The sequence below is a fragment of the Dermacentor andersoni genome, chromosome 8 (genome assembly GCF_023375885.2).
Source record: "Dermacentor andersoni chromosome 8, qqDerAnde1_hic_scaffold, whole genome shotgun sequence".
In the NCBI taxonomy this organism is placed as follows: domain Eukaryota; kingdom Metazoa; phylum Arthropoda; class Arachnida; order Ixodida; family Ixodidae; genus Dermacentor; species Dermacentor andersoni.
In genome coordinates, this window is record NC_092821.1 from 3554747 (window position 1) to 3580738 (window position 25992).

Here is a 25992-nt window from a genome sequence, read left to right on the forward strand (position 1 = left end):
GCGGCATTTGTGAAGCCACCATCTTTCTTGTCTCACCTTCGCACATTTACTCGCACCTGAAGCACACAGTGCATGGGGCACAATAGGACCTTACCGCATTTAGACTTTATGCGGAACAGGATGTGCCTACACTTCGGTGGTCACTCTTGTCGCGCGATTTGAGAGGCGCGTTTGCAAGCAGCCACTTGTAATTCAATCATTTGATCATCTGCGTCCGTGGAAGTTTCGATTTAATGTCTCGGCATTCCTTTGTGGTGGCAGTGAAATTTCGTTATATTGAAATCTCATGCACCCACTTTTGTTACATTGAGGTTTTGAATACGTGGTGTTCTATGAACAAGAGATTATGAAAAGTTATATGCAGTAAAACCTCATTATTTTGACCCCCGTTAATTTGGAAATTCGGTTAGTTCGCACGCGCCGTCTGGTCCCATCAAACATGTGCATAACCCTATGGCACGAAACTCCCGTTATTTCGGACATATCTGGCCCTACTTCGGTTAATTCGGACAGTTTGCAGAGCTCAGAGGCACGTGAGGCATATAGGATCAGGTGGCACTAGAGGATGTTCAGATCACAACGCCAGCGATGGCGTCTCCGATTAGCGTGCGCCAATCTCAAAGGCCATGCTTGCATGTGCTGGGAGTGTCGAAAGGCCGGAAATACGTCAAGGCCGCCATGTTTATTTTATTGCTACATAATAGACATACCTACATCTAAAAAAACATGGTGGCAATAACGTACTTCTGGCTTTACAGTTGCTTTTGGCCCTTGGCACTACCTCTGCATCGCTATAGTTATCGGCACTGTAGTTATCGGCACAATAGTTATCGGTCTATGCTAGCAACCCTAACCTATACATACATGTTTTTTCTTTGTATTGCTGTCTGCCATTTCCGACGTCTTCTGCTTGTGCAGTTGTGTGGTTGTGGAGTTGAGCAGTTCTTTTTCGTATTCATTTTTATCGCGTTTATTGGTTTGCGTCAGGTGCATGTGCGAGGACAGCGGAACTTTTTTTGTGTGCGTGTGTTAAATTTTGTTTGCGCTTTTCTTTTTTCTGTTTATACTTAGTTTTTTCTTGACATTGTGCATGCACTCGTCACTTTGTTGCCGTGCCACCATGTGCTCTCGTGCCCACCGAAGTGGGCGAAGTGTGAGGCGAAGGATTTGGCAGCAAAAATAGAAATATTGAAAGCTGTGAATGCAGGGGTCCCTTGGCAGGTCATAATGAATAAATTCAACGTGAAGAGAAGCACGCTCAGCACATACATGAAAAATAAAGCAGACATTCTTCAGGTGTAAGACAGCGACCAGTTCGCTGACAACAGGAAGAGACTGCGAACGGCAGCGCACCCAAACCTTGAAGAAGCGTTGTTAAAATGGATTGCCGATTCGCGCAACGCACCGCTGCTTTTGAGTGGCCCCTTTACCTGTGCGCAGGCCGAAAAGTACACGCTGAAGCACAACATTGAAGACTTCAAGGCATCAGAAGGCAGGATCGACCGATTGAAGAAAATACACGGCCTGGTCTTCCAAAGCATGTGTGGCGTGAAAGGGGCTGGTGAATGAAGGCGTTGTTGAAGATTGGAGGGCCGGATTACCGGCACGCCTAGCCGATTATGATGCCTTCGACCTTTTTAATGCAGATGAGACGGCCCTCTTCTACAAAGCCCTGCCAGATAAAACCATCACATTTAAGGGGGACCTTGGCGTTGGCGATAATCGAAGCAAGGACAGAATAACAGTTTTGCTGGCTGCCAACATGACTGACACGGAGCGGCTACCACTATTGATAATTGGCAAAGCAGAAAAGCCAAGGTGCTTCAATAGCATAAAAAAACTTCCCATAGACCATCGCTTGAACCGAAAGGCGTGGATGACCTCAGCGATATTTCAGGCCTGGCGGCGCGAACTGGACCACCACTTTTGTGCAAAATTGATCAAAGCGCTAATTGTTCTAGATAACTGTAGTGTGCAAAATAATGTGTCGGGGCTGACAAACATGCAGCTGCATTTTTTGCTGCCTCACACAATGGCTTCCCTGCAGACTATGGATCAGGGAATTATTCAGTATGTGAAAGGCCAATACAGAAGAGAAGTGCTTGAACACATGTTGCTCTGTATGGAGGCAAAGAAAAAATTTGATGTAACTCTGCTCAGTGCAGTGCAGATGGTGGCACATGTGTGGAGCAACACACTGCCTGCAATAATTGCGAACTGCTTCCGACACAGCGGTTTTGTCCGTGACAGTGATTCTGTGAAAGCTGGGGACGTGGATGTTAACCAAAACGCCGAGGAAGATGACAGTCGCTTCGACAGATTTCTGCCTCTGGACATCCTGCTGGACGAACACATCCCCACCGATAGTGATGTTGCCATTGCCAGTCGCATCAACAACAACGAAATACTGGATGCCCTAGGCAACGAAGAGCCCGACTCTGATAGCGAAAATGCGCCCGTCATGAATGCGTGTGAAGTGCCGCGCCACGCTGCTAGAGAGGCTGATGATGCCCTTAAAGTTTTGGAGGACATCTGTGTTGTTTCTCCTGACAGTCTGAATGAACTGCACCACCTACAAGAACTCCGAAAAATTGTGCTTTCCGCACAAATTTCTCACACACAACAAGCAACAATAACCAGTTATTTCATAAAGTAAAGGTATGTTGTTTTAGGCATTTCTTTGTTATTATTGTCTAAACCTCATCAATTCAACATTTGGTTAATTAAGACATCTTCTTTGGTCCAGTGAAATCCGAATTAATAAGGTTTTACTGTACTTCGTTATGTCCAGAATTTCATTATATTGAAGTTCGTTATATAGAGGTTTAACTGTACATCTGTATTGCACTAGCAAATTTTTTTTCAAGTATGATACTCCAGTACCAGTACCAGTACTCACGTATGGGGCAGAAACCTGGAGGCTTACAAAGAGGGTTCTACTTAAATTGAGGATAACGCAATGAACTATGGAATGTTAAGGGATAAGAAAAGAACAGACTGGGTGAGGGAACAAATGCGAGTTAATGACATCCTAGTTGAAATCAAGAAAAAGAAATGGGCATGGGCAGGACATCTAATGAGGGGGGAAGATAACCGATGGTCATTAAGGGTTATGAACTGGATTCCAAGGGAAGGGAAGCGTAGCAGGAAACGGCAGTGGGTGGATGAGATTAAGAAGTTTGCAGGGACAACATGGCCACAATTAGTACACGACCGGGGTAGTTGGAGAAGTATGGGAGAGGCCTTTGCCCTGCAGTGGGCATAATCGGGCTGATGATGATGATGATACATCAACTAGCTCAAACAAAATTCTCATATGTTGTTGTTGACAATTAATGACAACAAAAACTATTGCTGCTCGATCGTTATTTCTCTGTAAGCAAACTTAATGTGCATAAGCACTAAGGCTACAGACACTCAATCACGATATTTATTGATAGCGATGTCTGGAAATGTGCTTTTCTGGCACAAGCATGTATGTGGGCAGCAACCTCAGTGCCAGCAGTTACCAAAACCAGTCAATCTCAGTCATGGTGTTAATGCCAGCATATTATAATACCGTATTTACTCGAATCTAGGCTGGCCCCAATTTTGAGCCACTCCCCGAAAATCCAAAGCCAGAAAGAAATAGAAGCCTTACCTCTAATGTATGTCAAACAAAAGAACCAAGGATGGCGTTCACAAAATCAAAGCAGCATATATTGAATATGAACATGCTGAGCTCATTCTACAGGGTGTCTACCAAGTTGACATTTCCAAATTACCTGAGTTTTCCAGGTTTTCTTGGGCACCTTTGCAAAATTACCTGAGTGAGCCAGAATTTTGTTTTATGTCAAGATGGGCTGACACCATGTTGCCCAATGCTGTCACTTTCTAGTAGGCATGTTGAAAAAAAATGATTTAATCCAGTTTGAATAGTAAGTAGTAAGATCTATTTTATTCAAAAAGAGAACAGAAAAAAAGGTGACAGTAAAATGCACAGCGGAAAAAATGGTAAAACACATTCAAATCGAGTGGAACATTTTCAAATACGAATGAAAAAGAGATGCATACAGAAGTAAATATTTCCGAATATGAGCTATTTCTATCAACCGACAGCAAGCTCATTGGTATGAGGCCTGAACATTGTCACAAATAAGATTTTCTCTCAGCAGCGGGGAAGTCAACCTCAACTGTCCTGACCATACTCTCAGCCTGTGCACAATATCTCAGTGTTGAGTTTCACTGCTTTAAAGATTTTATTTTGGTTTGGTTGAGGGACAGCTGCATCTCGGCATGAGCCCACACTTTGTTTTCTTGAGCTCTAGCTCCTTCAAAGAGGTGGCGGCACGCTTCCTTTCTTGTTAATTCCTCAGTGCACTGATTCTTTCTGTATCCTCCTTCCACCACCCATTCACCCCATGGATCATTTGGAGCATCCTGTTGGTCAGTTGTACAGTCGACATTCGATTTTTCGAACTCCCTAGGGGCTGCAAAAACATCCGAAAAATCTGGCAGTCCAAAAAAAAATGAATGCATGTCTAACTCGTTTGTTACCACGCATATTAAAATCGATCCCGGTGATCAATACTTTAGATCGCCGATTTCGACATGTTGGAACCGTTTTATCCACTTAAGGCCATCCAGTAGTCAGTACAAGCACTGAACTTTAAGAATCAGTTAAAATTTTCACGCTCCGGTGATGTTGTGATTTTTGATGGACCTTATTGCGAACGAATGCGCATATGTTGTAGCGAAAAGAGGCATGGCCGTCACCTTCTGCCGAGCTTCAGAAAAAATCATGTTGCTCACGATTACACTGCACTAGCATCAAATTTTGTAATCAAATGACTCCCAGTAAGTCGAGAATTCATTTATATCGCCAGCTTTGCTGTCCGACAGTGCTGAGTGGTGATAATTAACCAAAGATAACGCCAGCTGTTCACTAGTGAGCTTTGGTTTGGAGTCTGAGTCGTTTTATTCCAACAAAGTGTATTTCTGAAAGTCCGCCGCATGTGGACCTGGCATTTTTGACCAGTTTCCAAGAGTATTGGTTTTGCTTCGCTCATAAAATCCAGGCAAGGGGAGCTGCCGGTTTCACTGCACAGTTATTGAAAGTGGCTCCCACGGCGTCATCACCGCGCGGCTGCGTTGTGAGAAAAGCGTCGTGCTCGAAACTATGCTGCACCCGTATTTCAATTTAGTAATGATGACTCGATTTATGATTCCGAAGATGACAGGAAAGCAGATTCAAGCTCTGACGGCGACAATGTTTTCAGTCAGCATGGGACATCCACAACTGTTCACCGGCGAGTTTTCGTTACGGCCTTGAGCAGTTTCCATCCTTGTGCGCACTTATCTGCCAATCTTCTTGCACGACCTGAGAGCTCTCCTGATTATCTTCAGGGTGTATACATCACTTGGTTATGATGTGCTTTCATCGGCAGCAAAGAAACTTCCATTCCCACCAAGAAGGCCACTCGTAGCACATCTCGGCCCAGCACTGTGGATTAGCGCAAGACAGTCTGCAACGGCGTGGGATTTCTTTCTACTCTTCTCTGCAGAAGTGATAAAGACAATCTGCAAAAATGCAAACAGATACGCTTGGATGCATAAGCTTGTAGTTGCCCAGCTACGCTGAGAGCGATTGGTCCTGAAAGAGAGGTGCATGACTCTAGACAAACTGGTGAAGCGCGTTCCCTGGACTTCTTATTGGACCATCCTCAGAAGATGCCGAAAAGACGGAACTGCAAAATGGGTTACAAGGACCGCAAAAATGAACAAATACCAGACATTTTGTGGGGAAAATGCGGAGTGCACCTATGCTTAACAAAATCCAGGAACTGCTTCACTGCATGCCATGAGTGATGAACTGGTCTTAGTTTCTTTTTTGTATCCAAAGAATGGCGGTGTACTGAGCATTCATTTTTTCAGACACTATTCCTCGGTTATTTATCTTTGAAATGTATATTCGGAATTTCCCTTGATGTTAATGTTTTAGCAGATATCGTTTTTTTTTTTTTTATCAACTGGCAGCAAAAATGGTGCTTTCTAGAATTTTTATGTGTTACCTAAAATTCTTTTGTTTGGCAACGCATGTTTTTGGAAAGAGAATTTCATTATGCACGACACGCTATGCTGCAATGTGCGCTGGAATATTATTTGTAGTGGTAAATATTTTTTTTTTTCCGAGACATAAGAAACTACAACTTCCTCGCGGTAACGAAAGAGTTAAGGTCTCAAATTGCCACAGGCACGTCCAAAAAAACTCTCAAGGCTTGCCAGTACACATATTAGGCATATCGGTGCTCGTACTGTGACAGGAGATGGGGGTGCACGTGTGTATAATTAAGAAATACATACTGTGTCCCGCAACAATTGCCGCTTCCTACGCTTGATATGCTTCACCGCGTAACATTTTTCTATTGAGGCAAGGCTAACTTTCAGAGACTGGCGTTACTCAACGCACTGTGCTTTGCTAGCTTCGATGCCAATCACGAGGATTACACAGGCGGAGTCAGTACCACTGCTGACAGCAGCGAATTCTTTCAATGAAAAACATGGCACAGCACGGCAAGAAGCTAGCGAACGTAGAAGCAGCTAGACCTAACGCTATGCGGTAGTGGCTACGGCTGCCAGCAGATCAGCGTGCGAGAGCACCGGTTCGAGGCGGCGAGACAATCGAAATGGCGGCGGTGGTGGCTTTGATTAATGCCATTTCAGACCTGCAGTCAGGGCAATATACATTGATTCTATGGAGTACGTGGTGGTGCCGGAAAGCCGCCCAAATTATCGGGCATGTCCAAAAAATCGGGCTTCTGGAAAGTCGGTCGTTAACTAGTCTGGCAATACCTAGTGCCAATGACACGCCATCAACGACGATTCCTTGCGATTCGTCTGTTACTGGAGCCAGCATTACCATAACTTTCGTTCTCTTTCAATAAAATTAGAGCTAATTTTTCCTGATAGAAGCACAAATTCCCCAAGTTTTCCCTGAGTATGTCCAGACTATTCTAATTCCCTGAGAATTCCCGGTTTTCCCGGTTGGTAGACACTCTGCTACCTCTCTATCTTCCTTATCGCTGTCATCTCGTCATTGCGGCCGGCACATGCAAAAAAGCGTCTTCTGTTGTCCCCTCCAACAGTGGACATTTTTCTCATTGATACTGAAGTTTCGTCTGCCTTGAACGTTTGACAATGCCTATGCGGCTAGCACAATTTTTCATTTGAAAGTGGCAGCATACGCCATGCCAGACACTGATACGACACAGGTTGAAATGGTGACATTGCTCGTGTACTTCAGTTGGCTAGTAGCACGGTTAGTAGCGGTTGCGATACTGACTTCTCTAGATGGGGCGCTAGCTATGCACCATATTTATCAATTTCAATTAAAAACTGGCACATTTTTTAATATCCTCAAACCTAAAGCAACCCTAGAGTTTGGTATACGATTATTTGAAAAAAGAATCTAGTGGCCTAGATTCAAATAAATATGCTAAGTGCTTAAGCGAACAGACACATATTGCTGCCGTCTGTAGCTGCAGCTTGATGCTGCATGACTTGAGCAGTGAGAAATGCTATGCTACACAACTTCACAGTTATTGTAGCCGACCCTATTGTGGTAAGTATCTCCCCGTGTCTGTTTCATGGAATGCACATGTGGCATCGTCCCGCTAAAGAGTATTGCACGCTTTTATTAGGTGAGAACCCAAAGAGTCATTTGCAGCAGGGAATGGCAGGGCATTTGGGTTATCGCCTATTAGATGCATGCAGTACGCTTCTGACGGCACTATGCCATATGTTGTGAAACAGACTGGTGAAAATGCTAACCGCAATAGGATTGGCAGCGATAGCTTTAAGTGTGATGTACCATGACCCACATGGGCTCGCAGTACCTAAAGAGAAAACAGAGTGCATGCCATCATTTTCACGTCACACAACCGGGCAAGTATTGCGAGGAAGCTGCCTTGGAGGTTGCCTACTGCTCTCGATCGTGTATGCTTCATGCTTTTTTTGTTCATGTGGGATTTAGCACCCATAAGACGTATCGTGTGATTGAAGTTTGGCAATGTACTGAATGTTGCTACTGAAAGATTGTGTTTTTCAGGAATGTATTAACCGGTAAAGAATAAACATTAGTATATTGGGTTATTGCTTGTGTTCTTGGTCGTGAACGTAGATGCTGAGTAAACGGACGAAACGAGACCATATCAACAAGATTTCAGTGTTTTCAGATAGGAGGCCCAGAGCTAAAGCTTAAGGCTGAGAGTAAATGCAGCAGTAAGGTAACACATGACAGTCATGGCTTACAGGCTCTCACAAGACCATATTGCACTATGTTAACGAACTCACAATATGGTCTCATGTCATGGCAGGCCTGCTGTAGCAAGTAAGAAGGCCATGCAAAAACTGAGGTTTGTACTGGAAAGTATTTATGGCACACCATCTGGACAAAAAACCCTTGCCATGTAATGGAGACATGTTGTGCACACACCTGCTTGCAGGCCAGTGTGGTCTGGGCATCTGGGTTGCGGATTTTGTGGCCCTCATCGAGCACCACATAGTGCCAGTCATGCTTGAGCAGTAACCTGGACAGCTTGGAGACACCAGCATACGAGGTGACCAGCACCCCATTCTCCTTGGTGATCTGCTTAACCAGGGACTCCTGGTGAAAGACAAGAGAACAAAACCCACTAGTCTGAGAGAGGACATGTTGCCGCCAACAGACAGAAAACTTCAAATCAACTTTTTTTATAGTCTTGGGCTTCAGATTATGATCCATGTTGCAATATTGTGATGTGCCAATGTCAGGAATGCCTGGCCCTAATTTATTTACTTTTATTTACTTACATACCTACAGCGCCCAATGTTGGGCATTAGAGTAGGGGGAAGGAGTATACAAACTATGGAAATACAGATGATTGATGTTACAAAAGGATAGATCTCTTACACAATACAACAAAAAATTGATATTGAAAACACAGTACTTAACACAACATTACACTAGAGGTTATTATGAAATACAATATAAATACACTTTAGTACATAATACGACGCAAGATATTATTAATAATTATAATAAAGTAATGAAAAAAAAAACAGCGAGTAAAAAAAAAAAAAAAAGAAAGCCGCGGACAGGAAAGGTTAATCTCCTATTCTGTCCGAAGCGAAACACATTTTAGAACTAAAGATATAAATGTTTCGACAACAAAGTTTCGAACACAGATGGCGTTGCTGTAACAATTTCGAGCGGCAGTTTGTTCCAATCATGTACAGTTTTTGGAAAGAAGGAATGCTTATATAGGTTGATACGGCATTTGTATTCTTGCACCTTTAGCGGATGATCTGTTCTAGGCGATATGTAGCTTGGGTTCTTTATGTATGTGTCACTGCACAAACCAGTCTTGCCTGTGTAAATATTGAAGAAAAGTTTAAGCCGCAAATATTTCCGTCGGTTCTCGAGAAGTGGCCATCCCAAGTTAACACGTATTTGTGATGAGCTCTGAGTGAAATCATAGTTGGCAGTAACGAACCGGGCGGCGCGTTTTTGTATTCGTTCCAGTTGGTTAATGGCTGTGTTTGTCTCTGGGTCCCAGGCAGAGCTGCCGTACTCTAACATCGGACGAACGTTTGTTAAATAAAGCGTTTCCTTTACCTTATGGGGGGCTCTCCAGAAATTACGTTTTAGAAAATGTAACATACGACTAGCCTTTAACGCCACGCTCTCTATATGGTCATTCCAAGAAAGATTATTTGTAAAGACAACGCCTAAGTACTTGTAACTAGTTACCTCGATCAATGGTTCACTGTTTAAAAAGTAATTTTTAACAAGTGGTACCCTCTTGTTAGTGAAGCGAATGACATTGCACTTGGCAGAGTTTAGTTTCATGCTCCAGCTGTCGCACCACGTGGACACTGTTAGAAGGTCATTTTGTAAGATACTGAATGATGAGATGAGATGAGATGATGAATGTGCATAAATATGCCCATTCATCACTGCAAATAGTGCAAAAATGAGATGGTGAACAAAGAGCTGTCTGTTCTTACCTGAGAATATGTGGCATCTTCCCTTTCAGCCCTGGCTACAAATGGGCACAACAGGTGTAAACTGTCATTATAACAACCGGAATACAATGTTAAGAATATTGTTCATGATACCACAATGAAAAGGTGCATTGAACATGAAAAAAGCTTCAATAACCGATAATTATTATAAGCTTACAAGCACAGGGTCTCATGCAAATTCCTTTATTAAATTTTTATGATGCCTCCTGCTTTGTCATTGGTTTGTCATTTGTCAATGTTTCAGTCATTGAACTTTCATAGTGAAAGTTCAATGACTGAAAAAAGATACCATCAAAAGGCAGCAACATGTCAATCAATAAGAATTTTCTCACAATGTCCAGACAATTTCCTGCAGGGCAGGGGAATTTGATAGACTACCCCCTTTACACAGTCAATCAACCCATCAAGGTGTTTGACATCAAAATCACTCAACTTATGTGTATTAGCTTCAACCTTTCTTCCTACCACTGCACAGATGCAGCCCAATTTGTTTTTTGCCAAGATGACATTTACGCCAAATCTACTACCCATTCCAATGGTTCATATTCCAATGGAATATGGTTCATTGGAATATTCCAATGGTTCATTGGAATATGACCCTGGCAACATTTAACTCTAGAACGTTATCTAGTGAGGCGAGTCTAGCAGTGCTATTGGAGGAATTAGAGGGCAGTAAATGGGATATAATAGGGCTCAGTGAAGTTAGGGGGCCAAAAGAAGCATATACAGTGCTAAAAAGCGGGCACATCCTGTGCTACCGGGGCTTAGTGGAGAGACGAGAACTAGGAGTCGGATTCCTGATTAATAAGAATATAGCTGGTAACATACAGGAATTCTATAGCATTAACGAGAGGGTGGCAGGTCTTGTTGTGAAACTTAATAAGAGGTACAAAATGAAGGTTGTACAGGTGTACGCTCCTACGTCCCGTCATGATGGCCAGGAAGTCGAAAGCTTCTATGAAGACGTGGAATCGGCGATGGTTAGAGTGAAAACAAAATACACTATACTAATGGGCGACTTTAATGCCAAGGTAGGCAAGAAGCAGGCTGGAGACAAGGCAGTGGGGGAATATGGCATAGGCACTAGGAATAGCAGGGGAGAGTCATTAGTACAGTTTGCGGAACAGAATAATATGCGGATAATGAATACCTTCTTCCGCAAGCAGGATAGTCGAAAGGGGACATGGAGGAGCCCAAACGGCGAGACTACAAATGAAATAGACTTCGTACTCTGCGCTAACCCTGGCATCATACAAGATGTGGACAAACTCGGCAAGGTGCACTGCAGTGACCATAGGATGGTAAGAACTCGAATTAGCCTAGACTTGAGGAGGGAACGGAAGAAACTGGTACATAAGAAGTCGATCAATGAGTTAGCGGTAAGAGGGAAAATAGAGGAATTCCAGATCAAGCTACAGAACAGGTATTTGGCTTTAACTCAGGAAGAGGACCTTAGTGTTGAAGCAATGAACGACAATCTTGTGGGCATCATTAAGGAGTGTGCAATGGAAGTAGGTGGCAACTCCGTTAGGCAGGATACCAGTAAACTATCGCAGGAGACAAAAGATCTGATCAAGAAATGCCAATGTATGAAAGCCTCTAACCCTAGAGCTAGAATAGAACTGGCAGAACTTTCGAAGTTAACCAATAAGCATAAGACAGCTAACATAAGGAAGTATAATATGGATAGAATTGAACATGCTCTCAGGAACGGAGGAAGCCTAAAAGCAGTGAAGAAGAAACTAGGAATTGGCAAGAATCAGATGTATGCGTTAAGAGACAAAGCCGGCAATAGCATTACTAATATGGATGAGATAGTTCAAGTGGCTGAGGAGTTCTATAGAGATTTATACAGTACCAGTGGCACCCTCGACGATAATGGAAGAGCAACCAGTCCAGAGGAATTCGAAATTCCACAGGTAATGCCGGAAGTAAAGAAAGCCTTGGGAGATATGCAAAGGGGGAAGGCAGCGGGGGAGGATCAGGTAACAGCAGATTTGTTGAAGGATGGTGGACAGATTGTTCTAGAGAAACTGGTCACCCTGTATACGCAATGCCTCATGACCTCAACCGTACCGGAATCTTGGAAGAACGCTAACATAATCCTAATCCATAAGAAAGGAGACACCAAAGACTTCAAAATTATAGACCGATCAGCTTACTGTCAGTTGCCTACAAACTATTTACTAAGGTAATCACAAATAGAATCAGGAACACCTCAGACTTCTGTCAAGCAAAGGACCAGGCTGGATTCCGTAAAGGCTACTCAACAATAGACCATATTCACACTATCAATCAGGTGATAGAGAAATGTGCGGAATATAACCAACCCTTATATATAGCTTTCATTGATTACAAGAAACCGTTTGATTCTGTCGAAACCTCAGCAGTCATGAAGGCGTTACGGAACCAGAGTGTAGACGAGCCTTAAGTAAAAATACTGAAAGATATCTATAGCGGCTCCGCAGCCACCGTAGCCATCCATAAAGAAAGCAACAAAATCCCAATAAAGAAAGGCGTTAGGCAGGGAGATACGATCTCTCCAATGCTATTCACAGCGTGTTTACAGGAGATATTCAGAGACCTGGATTGGGAAGAATTGGGGATGAAAGTTATTGGAGAATACCTTAGTAACTTGCGATTCGCTGATGATATTGCCCTGCTTAGTAACTCAGAGGACCAATTGCAATGCATGCTCACTGACCTGGAGAGGCAAAGCAGAAGGGTGGGTTTCAAAATGAATGGCAGAAAACTGAAGTAATGTTTAACAGTCTCGAAAGAGAACAGCAGTTTACGATAGGTAGCGAGGCACTGGAAGTGGTAAGGGAATACATCTACTTAGGGCAGGTAATGACCGCCGATCCGGATCATGAGACTGAAATAATCAGAAGAATAAGAATGGGCTGGGGTGAATACACTGCAATAAATTCCCTTCACATTAGTGGCAAGTGTACTTCCAGTGATAGTTAGATTAATTGCACTTAAGACATAATAAAATCAGTGTGTCTACCAAGTTGACATTTCCAAATTCCCTGAGTTTTCCAGGTTTTCCCTGAGTGCCATTGCAAATTTCTTTGAGTGATGCAGAACTATGTTTTATGTCAAGACGGGCTGAAACCATATCGCCCGATGCTGTCACTCTCTAGTAAGCTACAGAAAAAAATTTTAAAAATATACGACTTAATCTCATTTGAATACTAAGGAGTAGTGTTCATGTTATTCAAAAAGAGAATAGAAGGGGGGGGGGTTAGTAAAATGCACAGCAAATAAAATGTCTTAAAAAAAAATGCAAATGGAGTCGGACATTCTCAAATACGAATAAAAAGTAGATGGATATAGAAGCAAGTATTCTCGAATATGAGCTATTTCTATCAATTGATAGCAAGTTCAGTGGTATTAGGCCCGAACTCTGTCACAATTGAGATTCTCTCTCAACAGCTCGTAAGTCAACCTCAGCTGTCCTGACATACTCTCAGCCCGCGCACGACTCTTTAGTGTTGTGTTTTACTGCTTTAACGAGTTTATTTTGGTTTGGATGAGAGACACTAGCAGCTCGGCATTAGCCAAAACTTAATTTTTTGAGCGCTGGCTCCTTCAAAACGGCGGCAGCAAGCTTCCTTTCCTGTTTAATCCTCAATGCGTAGGTCATTTCTGTTCTTGTTTTCCTTCCGCCACTCGTTCGCCCCAAAGACCATTTGAAGTATGTTGGTCAGTTGCACAGTCTACGGCCGATTTTTCGAACTCCCAGGGGCCGCGAAAACGTCCGAAAAATCGGCCAGTTGGAAAAAAAAAAAATGCGTGTCATTTAGTGCCTTTAGGGGCTCAAACCGCCACAGGCACGTTCGAAAACGCTCTGAAGGCCTGTCGGTACACATATTAGGCATATCGGTGCTCGTACTGTGACAGGAAATACCGGGTGCACGCGTGTATAATTAAGGAATACATACTGTGTTCCGTGGCAATAGCCCCTTCCCACGCTTGTTATGCTTCACTGCAATACTTTTGGGTATGCTTCACTAAGTAACATTTCTGTACAGAGGCGAAGCCGACTTTCGGGAACCGGCATTATGCAACGCACCATGTTTTCCAAGTTTCTAAGCCAATCGCGAGGACCACAAAGGCGGAGTCCGTGCCATTGCTGACAGCAGCTAATTCTTTCAATAAAAAACTCGGCACCCAACGGCAAGAAGCTTCATATCGAATATAGAAGTAGCTAGGCCTAGCGTTGCCGCAGTGGCGGCAACGGCTGCCAGCGGATCTGCGTGCGAGAGTGCCGGTTCGAAGTGACGAAGTAATCAAAATGGCAGCGGTGGTGCCTTCGATTATTGTCGTTTCGGACCTGCGGTCACGGCAAAATGACCGGAAAATCGGACGGCGAAGAGTTCTTGCGTCGGAAATGTCACATGTTCTGATACGTTGACTCTAAGGGGTACGTGGTGGTGCCGCGAAGCCGTCCAAATTATCGGGAATCCGGAAAATCAGTCGTTGACTGTACACTGGCAACTCCTCCAGCCGACGACAGAGCGTCAAAAACGATTCATTACGATTCCTGTCTGCTACTCGAGCCAGCATTACCGCGACTTTCGACCCTTTCAATAAAATTGCCGCTAATTTTCCCTGATAGAGGCCAAAATTCCCTGAGTTTTCCCTTACTTTTTCCAGACTACTCAAAATCCCTGAGAATTCCCGGTTTTCCCGGTTGGTAGATACCCTGAAAATGACTATGTTTATTACCTAGTATTGGGTAGAAAAAATTGTCATCTAATTGAGGCTTCACTACGCACAGCTCACACAAAGATACTATTGAAAGAAATACACACGCAAAACAGTGTTGCGTGAGTGTGTGTTTTTCTGTCATGGAGTGTTTTGTGCACTTTTCGTATTCATACATGGATCACAAATTCGCTCACACCATAGTAATTGAGGCTCTTTTTTTCTTTCGACTCCAGCCTCCAAGACGCCGCTGATATTTGATGATCCCTTCGGACTCAATTGTCTCTGGACATACTAGACAGCAGTGCATGTGTCACCACTGAAAGTAACATGAAGGAGCCAAAGTCCTCACACGGTATGTTTCTGAACATAACTTAACCGGCGGAAGGGAACCGGAGTGTCCATCCAAAACGACTATTCTGCGGAAACAGTAAAAAAGCGTAAATTACTTTGGCATAGTGCAAAAAATGAAAGCAATAGTGGCAAGAAGGTTTGCCTTATTCATGACAAACTGTGAATCGATAACACCTACTACGTGTGGGATAATGTATCGAGTACATGGGCGCCAGCACCTATCAGCAGAGGTGATAGTTCTGAAAGATAGCTACAAGAACTATGGATACTGTCTCTAAATGGCAGAAGTATTAAGAATAAAACTAACGCTCTTGAACTATTACTCCTTTCCTATGACCCGCACATTCTTGTTCTTTCAGAAACATGGCTACATGACCAAATAAGTAATGATGAAATTAGTCCCCCTGGCTATCATGTTTTTAGAAGGGATCGTGGTTCAAGGGGTGGGGGTGTCGCAGTTATTGTGAAGTCGTTTGTTCAGGTCACTGTTCTTGACCAAATTCCAGAGCACGAAAGCCTGTTCTTAAATGTGTCATGTTGGGGCTTGATCTTCTTATTATGCGCGGTATATCGTGCTCCTGATTCTCCATTAACATTCCTTGAAAGCTTATATGACCACTTGTTAACCAAGCGTGAAAGCAATGTGATTATGACGGGAAATTTCAACCTACCAAGCTTCGACTGGAGGAGTTTAGCTTAAGGGAGCTGTGCCTCTGGTGATGTAATTATGGACACCACGTTAGCTTTAAACCTTAACTAAATTGTGCGTGACTGTACCCGTAAAAATGCTGTGTTAGACTTGTTCTTCGTCAGTGAATTGTTCTCTAATGGTGAACACAGAGTTGAGCCTGGTATTTCTGATCACCATTTGCTTTCTTTTTTTTTCTTGTCATACTAATTGCGTTGATATTACTCGAAACTTGTCTGTTGCCTACGTCCATGATTTTGACAGTGCTGACGACGCTTCTATTATTAATTATTTGGATGATGTACTGCTGCGTACTAATGAGGGTGATGTACACAGCTTATGGGAATGCCTCAAGGAAGGCATATTATTTTCTATCACAAATTTTGTACCTCAACGGAGGGTGAGAAATAAGCGTCGAAACCCTTGGGTGAGCCGTGATATTATTCATTTGAAGTGGAGACTTCCACGTCTTAGGCGACATCATTCTACATCTCCTCAGTATTTGCAGAGTTTAAAACATGAATTAGCACAGAAACTGTCCACTTCGAAATCCCATTATTTTAAGGTTACTCTTCCTTCATTCATAAAAACAGATCCCTGCAAGTTTTGGAATTACCTTGGCCATCAAAAAGAGGTCATAAAAGAAATTAAAAGTGATGATGGGAGCCTCATTACCAAGGGGAAGGAAATAGCTCAGCTCTTCAATGGATACTTTCAAACTGTTTTTGGGGGCCTTTCAGATATGGTTTTTGATGCACCGAAACGATCCATCAATCCTAGCGAGGTTCCTGTCATTACCACAGAACACAGAAGGGGTTTTGTCGACGCTTCGTAAAATAAATATTCGGAAAGGTCAGGGTTTTGACGGCATTCCAAATGCTTTTTTAAAGTGTTATGCCGACTAGATCTCGGAGCATCTTGCTAAAATTTGTACTTTATCTCTGCAAACCAGTGAGTTGCCTAAAGATTGGAGGAAGGCTCGTGTTGTACCAATCTATAAAAAAGGGGATAAGTTACTCGTGTCTAATTACCGACTGGTATCAATTATTTCTACATCCTGCAAACTCTTAAAGCACGTCGTGGCCCGCTTTATAAATGACTTTTTAAAGGAAAAGGACATCCTATAACCTTTTCAGCATGGCTTCAGGAAGGGCATGTCAACCACTACTCAACTAATTACGACGGTTCATGACTTTCTCAGCGTACTGGATAACTCGGGACAGATCGATGTTCTTTTTCTGGATATGGCGAAAGCTTTTGACAAGGTACCGAATTCAAAGCTTCTTTATAAATTGCAGTTGATTGGTCTTCTTCTGTATCTTGTAGAATGGGTCAGAGCATACTTAAGTGGTAGAACGGTCTGTTGATGTGAATGGCACCCTTTCTGAATCGCTTGCTGTTACTTTCGGTGTTCCGCAAGGTAGTGTGTTAGGACCTTTGCTGTTTTTAATATATATAAATGATTTAGTAAATGTAATTCCGCGGTCAGTGTTAAGGGATAAGAAAAGAGCAGATTGGGTGAGGGAACAAATGCGAGTTAATGACATCTTAGTTGAAATCAAGAAAAAGAAATGGGCATGGGCAGGACATGCAATGAGGAGGGAAGATAACCGATGGTCATTAAGGGTTATGGACTGGATTCCGAGAGAAGGGAAGCGTAGCAGGGGGCGGCAGAAAGTTAGGTGGGCGGATGAGATTAAGAAGCGAACATTGTTTAACTGCGCGAACAAACGAACCACAAAGACAGCAAGGGACAAGGACGGGCGCAGACTTGCAACTAAAGTTTATTCCACAACGTCCACATATAAGTACACCCCCGACTGTATGCCTTCTACATAAGGAAGAATGTGGTTCCTGAAGATGTACTCCGATTGTATGGGCATGTTAAACCTTCCTTGAAACATGGAAAACAAGTATGTCGAAATATACGCGACGAGCTGAAGGAGCAGACGCAGAGGTTTGTAGACTTGCTACGGCTCCTCCTCTTTGTGAATTATCCTGCATGGCTGGCTGCCATCAAAATGCGTGACGCCAAACGGCTAGAAGCTCAGACGAAGGAATGTTGGTGGCGCTGTTACCTCCAAGATGCCTTAGCAAAGATGAAGAACACCAAACCACAAGCTTTGGGTAACGTTATGCCGCTCGGAGATGCTGCGGTGCCCAAGAGAATACTGTCCACCCTCAAGAAAGGGCCCAAATACAGCATGGAAACATCACTGGAAGCGCATGAATTGTTGACCCTAAACCGGAGCCTGGCCAAGCAAGCGGAGGCAGAGGATCAAGAAAGGTGTTTATTGGATGGCGTGGACAGCCTAATCAACACAGTCAAGAAGAATGAAGAAAGGCCAATGCAGAAGGACCCAGCATCAGAAATCGCCAGGTTTTTTAGACAGAACGACCTCAGACTGCTACAACAGGATAAAGAAGGAGGGTTTGTGGTAATGCCGTTGGGGCTTTTCTACGAGAAGGCGACAGCTGCTGTGAAAAAGAACTTCAAGCCTGTGCCAGTGAAAGCTGCAAGGACAAAGGCAAAGGCCGTTTCTATGTGCAAGGAGATGGAACTGCACAAACTGGCTGCCTCAGTCAACAAAAGCAAAGGTGATGGCTTGATCCGTGTTTTTTACGGCCAAGATGCACAAAGAGGATATCCCTTTCCGGTCTATTGTGAGTGAAAGAGGAACTTCGCAGAACGAAGTAAGCAAGTTTTTGCAGAAATGTTTATCGCACCTGAAAGTGGACGACCTGTTTGAAACAAAGAACTCGGAAGCTGTTACTAGGTTTATAGAGTCGAATGACGATATTGGCCATGCTTTTTCCATTGACATAGAAGATTTGTTTTATTCTATCCCTCACGCTGCATTGTTTCAGGCTGTTCAGAAATGTATTCAAGTTAATGGCGAAGCATCTTCTCAGAATTCTGCCGGGTTGACTGTTGATAGGTTTTTAGTGTTGCTTGAGTTTTACCTCAACTCTACCTTCATCCAGTTTAAAGAAGACTTTTACGTGCAGAAACAAGGTATATGTATAGGATCTTGCGTTGCTCCCATCTTGTGCAATGTTTACTTATCGGAATTTGACAGAGCAGTAAACAAAGGGATCGATCGTGACCAGGTTGTTACCGTGTTTCGTTATGTTGACGATTTTCTTGTACTTTTAAAAAAGCAAGCTGGTTCCACGTATGATGATGCCATCGCAAGTGTACTACACATTTTTTAGCGCCTTGGCAAAGGTTTCACCTTCACCCATGAACTAACAAAGGATAATAATATTCAGTTTTTAGACAGTGCTATAAGCTTCTGTGACGACCATGTATGCTGGAAATATAACCCAAGATCCCAAAAGAAATTGTTGCCCTACGATTCGGCTCATTCGAAAGCGGTAAAGCGGGCAATAGCCACCCAGTGTATCATATCAGCCTTAAGAAAGTCCTGCACACACAAAATACAGGAAAGCTTTGACAGGCAGATTGTAAGGCTGGAAGAAACAGGTTTCCCGCAATCAGTCGTTTCAGCAGTAGTGTAGGCAGTGCTTAAGAAGATAAAGACGGAAAGCAATGTTGCTGAAGACGCAAGGGAGCGCAAGAATAAACGTACAGTTGTGCCTTATGTTCACAAGACTTCCCACAACTTAAAGAAGGTTGTGAAACGGTATGGTGTTGAGACAGCGTTCTCGGCTCCCGGCAAGCTCGCTGGGCTATGCTCGCGCATAGGAAGAAGTAAAAATAACTTCCAAGGGTGCGGAACAAAGCACTCCATTTCCCACGTAGATTGCAGTGTTGGAGTAGTATATCAGATACCTCTATCATGCGGCAAAGTTTACATAGGCCAAACAGGAAGGTGTGTGAATGTGCGCATGCGTGAGCATGAATGCCTGTCCACTGCCTGGCGTGCACATGCAGGCCGATCATGAAGGAGGTAAAGATTTTGTGCCGCTGTCGAGATAGCCGAGCCAGAGAGCTACTCGAGGCGTACCATATTAGAAAGAAGGGACAAGAATGTGTCAGTGACACCTCAGTTTATTTACATAACAGTGAGATGAGGTTTATTGACGAGCGCAGGTAGATCGCGTTTTGCTTATACAAGGTTTTACTTTTCTTTTATCTTACCTTTTTTCGCGCACGCGCAGTGGTGTATGTCAGGGGTGTACTTATATGTGGACGTTGTGGAATAAACTTTAGTTGCAAGTCTGCGCCCGTCCTTGTCCCTTGCTGTCTTTGTGGTTCGTTTGTTCGCGCAGTTAAACAATGTTCGCTAATATCTACCAACTCGCCCAACAACAAGTTCTTCTAAACTACAGAGATTAAGAAGTTTGCAGGGATGACATGGCCACAATTAGTCCATGACCGGGGTTGTTGGAGAAGTATGGGAGAGGCCTTTGCCCTGCAGTGGGCGTAACCAGGCTGATGATTATGATTATGATGATTATTATACAATGTTAGCTACAGCTTTGCAAAAAGGTTGTTATCAGTGACCGCTACGATACTTAAGGGAAGGTAGTTACATTCCTAAGATGTACGAGAAATGAAGAACTGAAAGACTTCATGTAACATGAATCAATTCGTACCTTACTGTGATGGTTGACGCAGTTTGAAATGTACTGAGACCGTAGTATGAAGTAAACGTGATGGAAAATTTTTTCGAAATAGCGAAAGATGGGTGACTTTACGGCAGTTAGCTATTGGAATAACCGCTAGGTTAGTTTTCATTGAGATTATACTCGCAATGTGGTCATAATTAGAATGAAACGAGTAAAGCTCTTTTTTTACTAGTTAAAGTAACGTAATAAGATTAATGCGACTGGGATCCCATATTGCAGATGCATATTCAAGTTTATAGCATGTTAGTCTTGTTAAGCTGTAGTTTAACATTTTTGTGAAATTGAGGAAGACAGGCAACTTTACAGTGGTTAGCTAGCGGAATAAGTGCTATGTTAGTTTTTATTGAGGTTATACTCGCAATAGTTATAATTAGAATGAAACGAGTAGAGTTATTTTTTACAACTTCAAGTAACGTGACTGGCATCCCATATTGCAGATGTATATTCAACTTTCGAACGTATTAGAGTCCTGTAAAGCTGTAGCTTTAATGTAGATGGTGCTTTGAAAAAATTGCACCGTGAGCACTCGAGCATATGATTAGCATTGTTAATGATGGCCTGTATTTAATGGTCCACATTAAGTTACAGTAAAAACTCGTTAATTTGAACTGCGTTAATTTGAAATCTCGGATAATTCAAGTGTTTTGCGGTCCCGTATTTTCCAATGTAAATTTGACCGGATAATTTGAACCGGCGGCCTAGGCCAACTCATTTAATTCGAAGGTTTGGGGTGCTATGTGGCAATTCTTGATCCCCATTTCACCGCAAACCCGACGAAACAACAGCCATCTGTAGCCGCGAGGCAACACCACATAGCAATCGCGATTATTTATAGACTAAGCGCCCAACCCATAGTACTGCTAGCACAAAAATTAGTCCACGGTACGCCCCGCGCATCGCCGAAACGGGTGCCTGCAGAGGTGAAGACATGCTTCACTGCAATGCAGCGGGCGTACCAGTTCGCACGCTCCTTGCAGTTGCAGCGGTCGCAGTGTCAGCGCATGTTTCGTGTCGCTGCCACTGGCTGCCGTTCGCCCATGCTCTGTCTGCGTGTGTGCGTGCAATGCCGGTCTGCGCTGTTTCTTTACGTGCGGTGGTTAGGGGTGTTGCAGATAGCATGGTGTTCTTTTCTTTTTTATCTGAACTATGCAGAAGTGCCAGTGAGCGAAGATGACAAAGTATAGGACTTTAACACTGCAGCAGAAGTTCTGCTTGATCCAAGAAGCGGGTAAAAACACATGTTCCAAGACCAAGTTGGCTGAAAGGCACAGCGTGCCCCTTTCGACGTTGTCCACAATATTGAGGAACAAATCGAAGGTACAGGAGGCCTACAGCAAAACATATTCTTCGAAGTGGTCGCGAGTACGGGCTCCCATGTACCAAGATGTGGAATCAGGTTTACTTAGCTGGCTGTAGAAAGCAAACGCAGCCCACCTTCCCATCAATGGAATGATGCTGCGGGAGATGGCCAACGACTTGGCTCTACAACTTGGGCACGAAGAGTACAAGTGTAGCAATGGATGGTTCAGCCATTTTAAAGAGCGCAGTAATTTTACCTTCATAGCTGCCTGTGGCGAGAGCGGCAGCACAAACGAGAGCGTCGTCGACGACTGGAAGAAACACACGTTGGCTCTGTTGCTTAGTGAGTACGGTGCAGACGATATGTACAACCTTGTCGAGGCAGCCTTTTTTGCAAGATGCTGCCCACGAAAACATTCGCAGCGAAGGACACTGCGGTCAAGGGTCAAAAGCAGGGCAAGGAAAGAATTATTGTTTTGTTCGGAGCGAACCTGTTCGGTAAACACAAGCTGCTGCTACTCGTATTTGGAAAGAGTGGGAAGCCTCGCTGCTTTAAATATGCATGGCTGCTGCAAAGGGATGCGCTTATCTACCGGCACAACAAGAAAGCCTGTGTCACAGCGACAATTTTTGAAGATTACATTCGGCAGCTTGACCGCAAGTTTACGGCCACAGGCAGGAATTTACTCTTTGTTGTTGATAATTGCCTGGTGCATGGTGACATCCCACACCTGAAAGCTATCAGGATGGTATTTCTTCCTCCGAACACCACGTCGATCTCACAGCCAATGGACCAAGGCGTCGTTCAACACACGAGGAAGCTTTACCGCCACCACCTGCTCAAGAGCATGCTCCTTTGCTACCTCCTCAAGGCCATATGTCTTATTGTGTATGCACGGAAGCAAGTGGAACCCACTTTGATCGTGCGGTGTTTTGAACATGCTGGCTTCTCGAAGGAAAGCACCATCGATGCTGATGCTGACTATTCATGTGGGAGGAGGGGAGGAGGAGGAAAGAGAAAAGTAGAAGGCAGGGAGGTTAACCAGAATAACGTCCGGTTGGCTACCCTACACTGGGGGAAAGGGAAAGGGGAAAACAAATATCACAGGGAGAGGGGAGGGAAGGAAAGAAGGAAATTGCGGCAAGTTCGCTGACGCGTGTGGATTTACAGAAATTGCATTAATAGTCACAAATGGTCACACAAACCCGTCGTTCTTAAGAAACACAAAAGCGCCTTCACCGCTTTATGGGCCGACGGGCGATGGGGGCGGTGTTCCAGCAGCACCTGCACGGAAAGCGGCCGATTGTCCAGTTTTTGGAAAGCTTTGGCAAGTTCTTGCCTCTCTAGCGCATATCTTGGACAGTGGCACAGCAGGTGGTCGATGTTTTCTTCAGTGCCACAGACCTCGCATGCTGCACTGTCAGTCACTCCAATTAATGTAGAGTATGCCTTTGTGAAGGCAACTCCTAACCAGAGGCGACAGAGAAGCGTAGCTTCGCGTCGAGGAAGTCCGAGTGGAGGTCGGAGTTGCAGGTAGGGGTTTAGTCGATGCAGTCGTGTAAGTCGTAAGTTTGGCGAGTTCCACTCGGTCACTGTGAGACTGCATGCCAGGTGTCGAAGCTGCCTTGCAGCATCAGTCCTCGAAAACGGAATTGGAACGCTGTGCTCTTCTTGATGTGCTGTGCGAGCAGCATTATCGGTGGAATCATTGCCACTGATTCCACAGTGGCCAGGTACCCATTGAAAAACGACCTCGTGGCCTTTTTGTTGGACATCATGGTAAAGTTTCACGACTTCGTATGTCAATTGGTCATGACATCCGTGTCGGAGAACTGACTGCGTGCACTGTAATGCTGGTTTTCAATCACAGAACACAGCCCATTTTCGAGGTCTTTCAGAATCAATGAATTCCAGTGCTCGACGCAGGGCCGTTCTGCCGCTGTTGAGGTCGTGACATGCGATGTCTTGAACCGCAGTGTCATTCCTCGCGTTGGTATAACCACGGCACCACCAGAACTGCACGACGTAGTCGATCCATCGGTATAGATGTGCACGTGGTTGCTGTACTTTTCATGCAGAAGAAGTAAGCTCAGCTGTTTTAGAGCAGGGGCCGGTAGATCTGTCTTCTTCTGTAGTCCTGGAATCATTATATGTACTTGTGGACGGCTCAAACACCACGGAGGAAACGCTGGCTTGGCCACAGGTGCGTACCCTGAAGTAAATAACGCACGATGTGCACTGACAATACCGCTAAATGTTGAGCAGGGCCTTGCAGCAGTGAGGCTTGCCAAGTGGTGGGAAGGGGTCCTAGCATGATGCCTGAGATGCATACGCATTGTCTCTACGGTAATGTGCGTCGTGATTGGGTAATCCTGCGCAAGGGCAATGATTTCAGCTGTTGATGCACTGCGTGGTAAGCCAAGACATATCTTAAGGGCTTGGGCTTGAATACTCTGAATCGTACGCAGGGTAGTCTTGCAGGTGTTGGATATTGCAGGCAGGCTGTATCGCAGCAATCCAACGAACAACACCATGTACAACTGTAACATAGCATGTATAGATACTCCCAAACTTTTTCCTGCAAGGAACCTGAACAGGTGACAGATATCAGTCAGCCGCTTTTTCACGTAATTGACGTGCGGAGTCCAAGACAGGTCTCTGTCAATTACGACTCCCAAGAACCTGTGACTTCTGCTGTATGGTATAAGTTGTCCGTTAATAGATACGCCGTAACCAGACATTGGCTTCCTCGTGAATGCCACCATTGCGCACTTTCCGCATGAAATTTCAAGTCCTTGTTCACGAAGGTAGTAAGATGTCATTGTGGCTGCCTTCTGAAGCCGAGCGCGAAGCTGAAGTCGTGTCACACCTGATGCCCAAATGCAGATGTCGTCCGCATAGATGGAAAGTCGTACGGTGCTTGGCAGGTTGTAAACTAATCCACTGAGGGTGAGATTGAAAAGAGTCGGGCTAAGCACTCCGCCTTGAGGGACTCCTCGGCTACCGTAATGCTCGGATGTCGGGCCATTTTCTGTGTGCACGTAGAATGGTCTCCTCTGTAAGTAGTTGCACGCCCACATATACATTTTACCACCATGTTCGACAGCTTCTAACGTGCTAAGGATGGCTTCATGGGTGACATTATCATAAGCTCCTTTAACGTCTAGAAACAGAGCAGCAGATAGTCGCTTACAGGCCTTTTGGTGTTGCACAAATGTTATCAAGTCAACAACGCTGTCTGTTGACGAACAGCCCCGTCTGAATCCGGCCATAACATGTGGATAGATTTTATAGTATTCTAAGTACCATTCCAGACGTGTTAAAATCATTCTTTCTATTGTTCTTCCGACACAGCTGGCAAGTGCGATCGGACAGTATGAGGAAATGTCCAAAGGCGACTTGCCAGCTTTGAGAAGTGGAATGAGGCGAGTTGACTTCCACTCTTACGGAACCGTACGCGTCTGCCAGGAGTCGTTGTACAAGAGCAAGAGTGCCTTCCGAGCTTGGTCTCCTAGGTTACAGAGGGCACGGTATGTAATACCGTCAGGTCCTGGCGCATAAGAACGCCTGCACAAAGCCAGCACAGCTTCTAGTTCTTCCGTAGAAAAAGGGCATTCCATGTGGGGATCGCGTGAGAACAGTGGGTGGTCGAGCGTTCCCGTACCCATTCCATCAGAATTTGTCTCGCCAGCAATATTTCTGCAGAAAGATTCAGCGACGTCAATATCTCTACATTGTAGATAAAGTGCCAGAGATTTAAACGGGTGGCGCTGACCAAAGGTTGTGCGAAGGCCACGAACAGTCCTCCATATAAGCGAGAAAGGTTTTCGCGGATCCAGGGACTCGCAAAAGGATGCCCATGTTGCGAAGCCAGCTTGTTCATGTGACGCTGTATTTTCTTTTGTGTTCGTCTAGCCAATCTCAAATCATGATTGGATTTCGTGCGTCTATATTTTTGCTCCGCACGACGGCGAATTGCTCGAAGTGTTGCTAGTTTGATTTTGAAATCGGCGCGGGAAGAACTCCTCGAAAGCAAATGCATGGTTGTTTGTATGGCATCCTTTATCGCGCCCTGTAGGTTATAAGAGTTACCGCCACGACAACAGTCTTCTATTATTATTTTGTATTTAGGCCAATCGGTGCACTGGACGGTTCTGGAGGACTTGGCGCTAGTCAAACCTTCGATCTTCAAATAGGTTGGGACTATTCATGTGTGTGCACTTGATGAAGAAGGAGCCGAATATTGCGACTGCATGAATGCACTCTGCGCAGAGGATAGCGAATCCAGCGCAGTTGG

At 44.3% G+C, this 25992-nt stretch overlaps 1 protein-coding gene across 3 annotated transcripts in view; it reads right to left on the reverse strand.

Annotated features, from left to right (window-relative positions):
• The window catches only part of LOC126526682 (DNA excision repair protein ERCC-6-like), a 332661-nt gene that overhangs the window by 176302 nt on the left and 130367 nt on the right, over positions 1–25992 (reverse strand). For all 3 annotated transcript variants that reach the window (XM_055068344.2, XM_055068345.2, XM_050174540.3), the window contains one exon: positions 8474–8644. In XM_055068344.2, coding sequence (XP_054924319.2) covers positions 8474–8644 — 171 coding nt within the window. The remainder of the gene's footprint in view (positions 1–8473; positions 8645–25992) is intronic.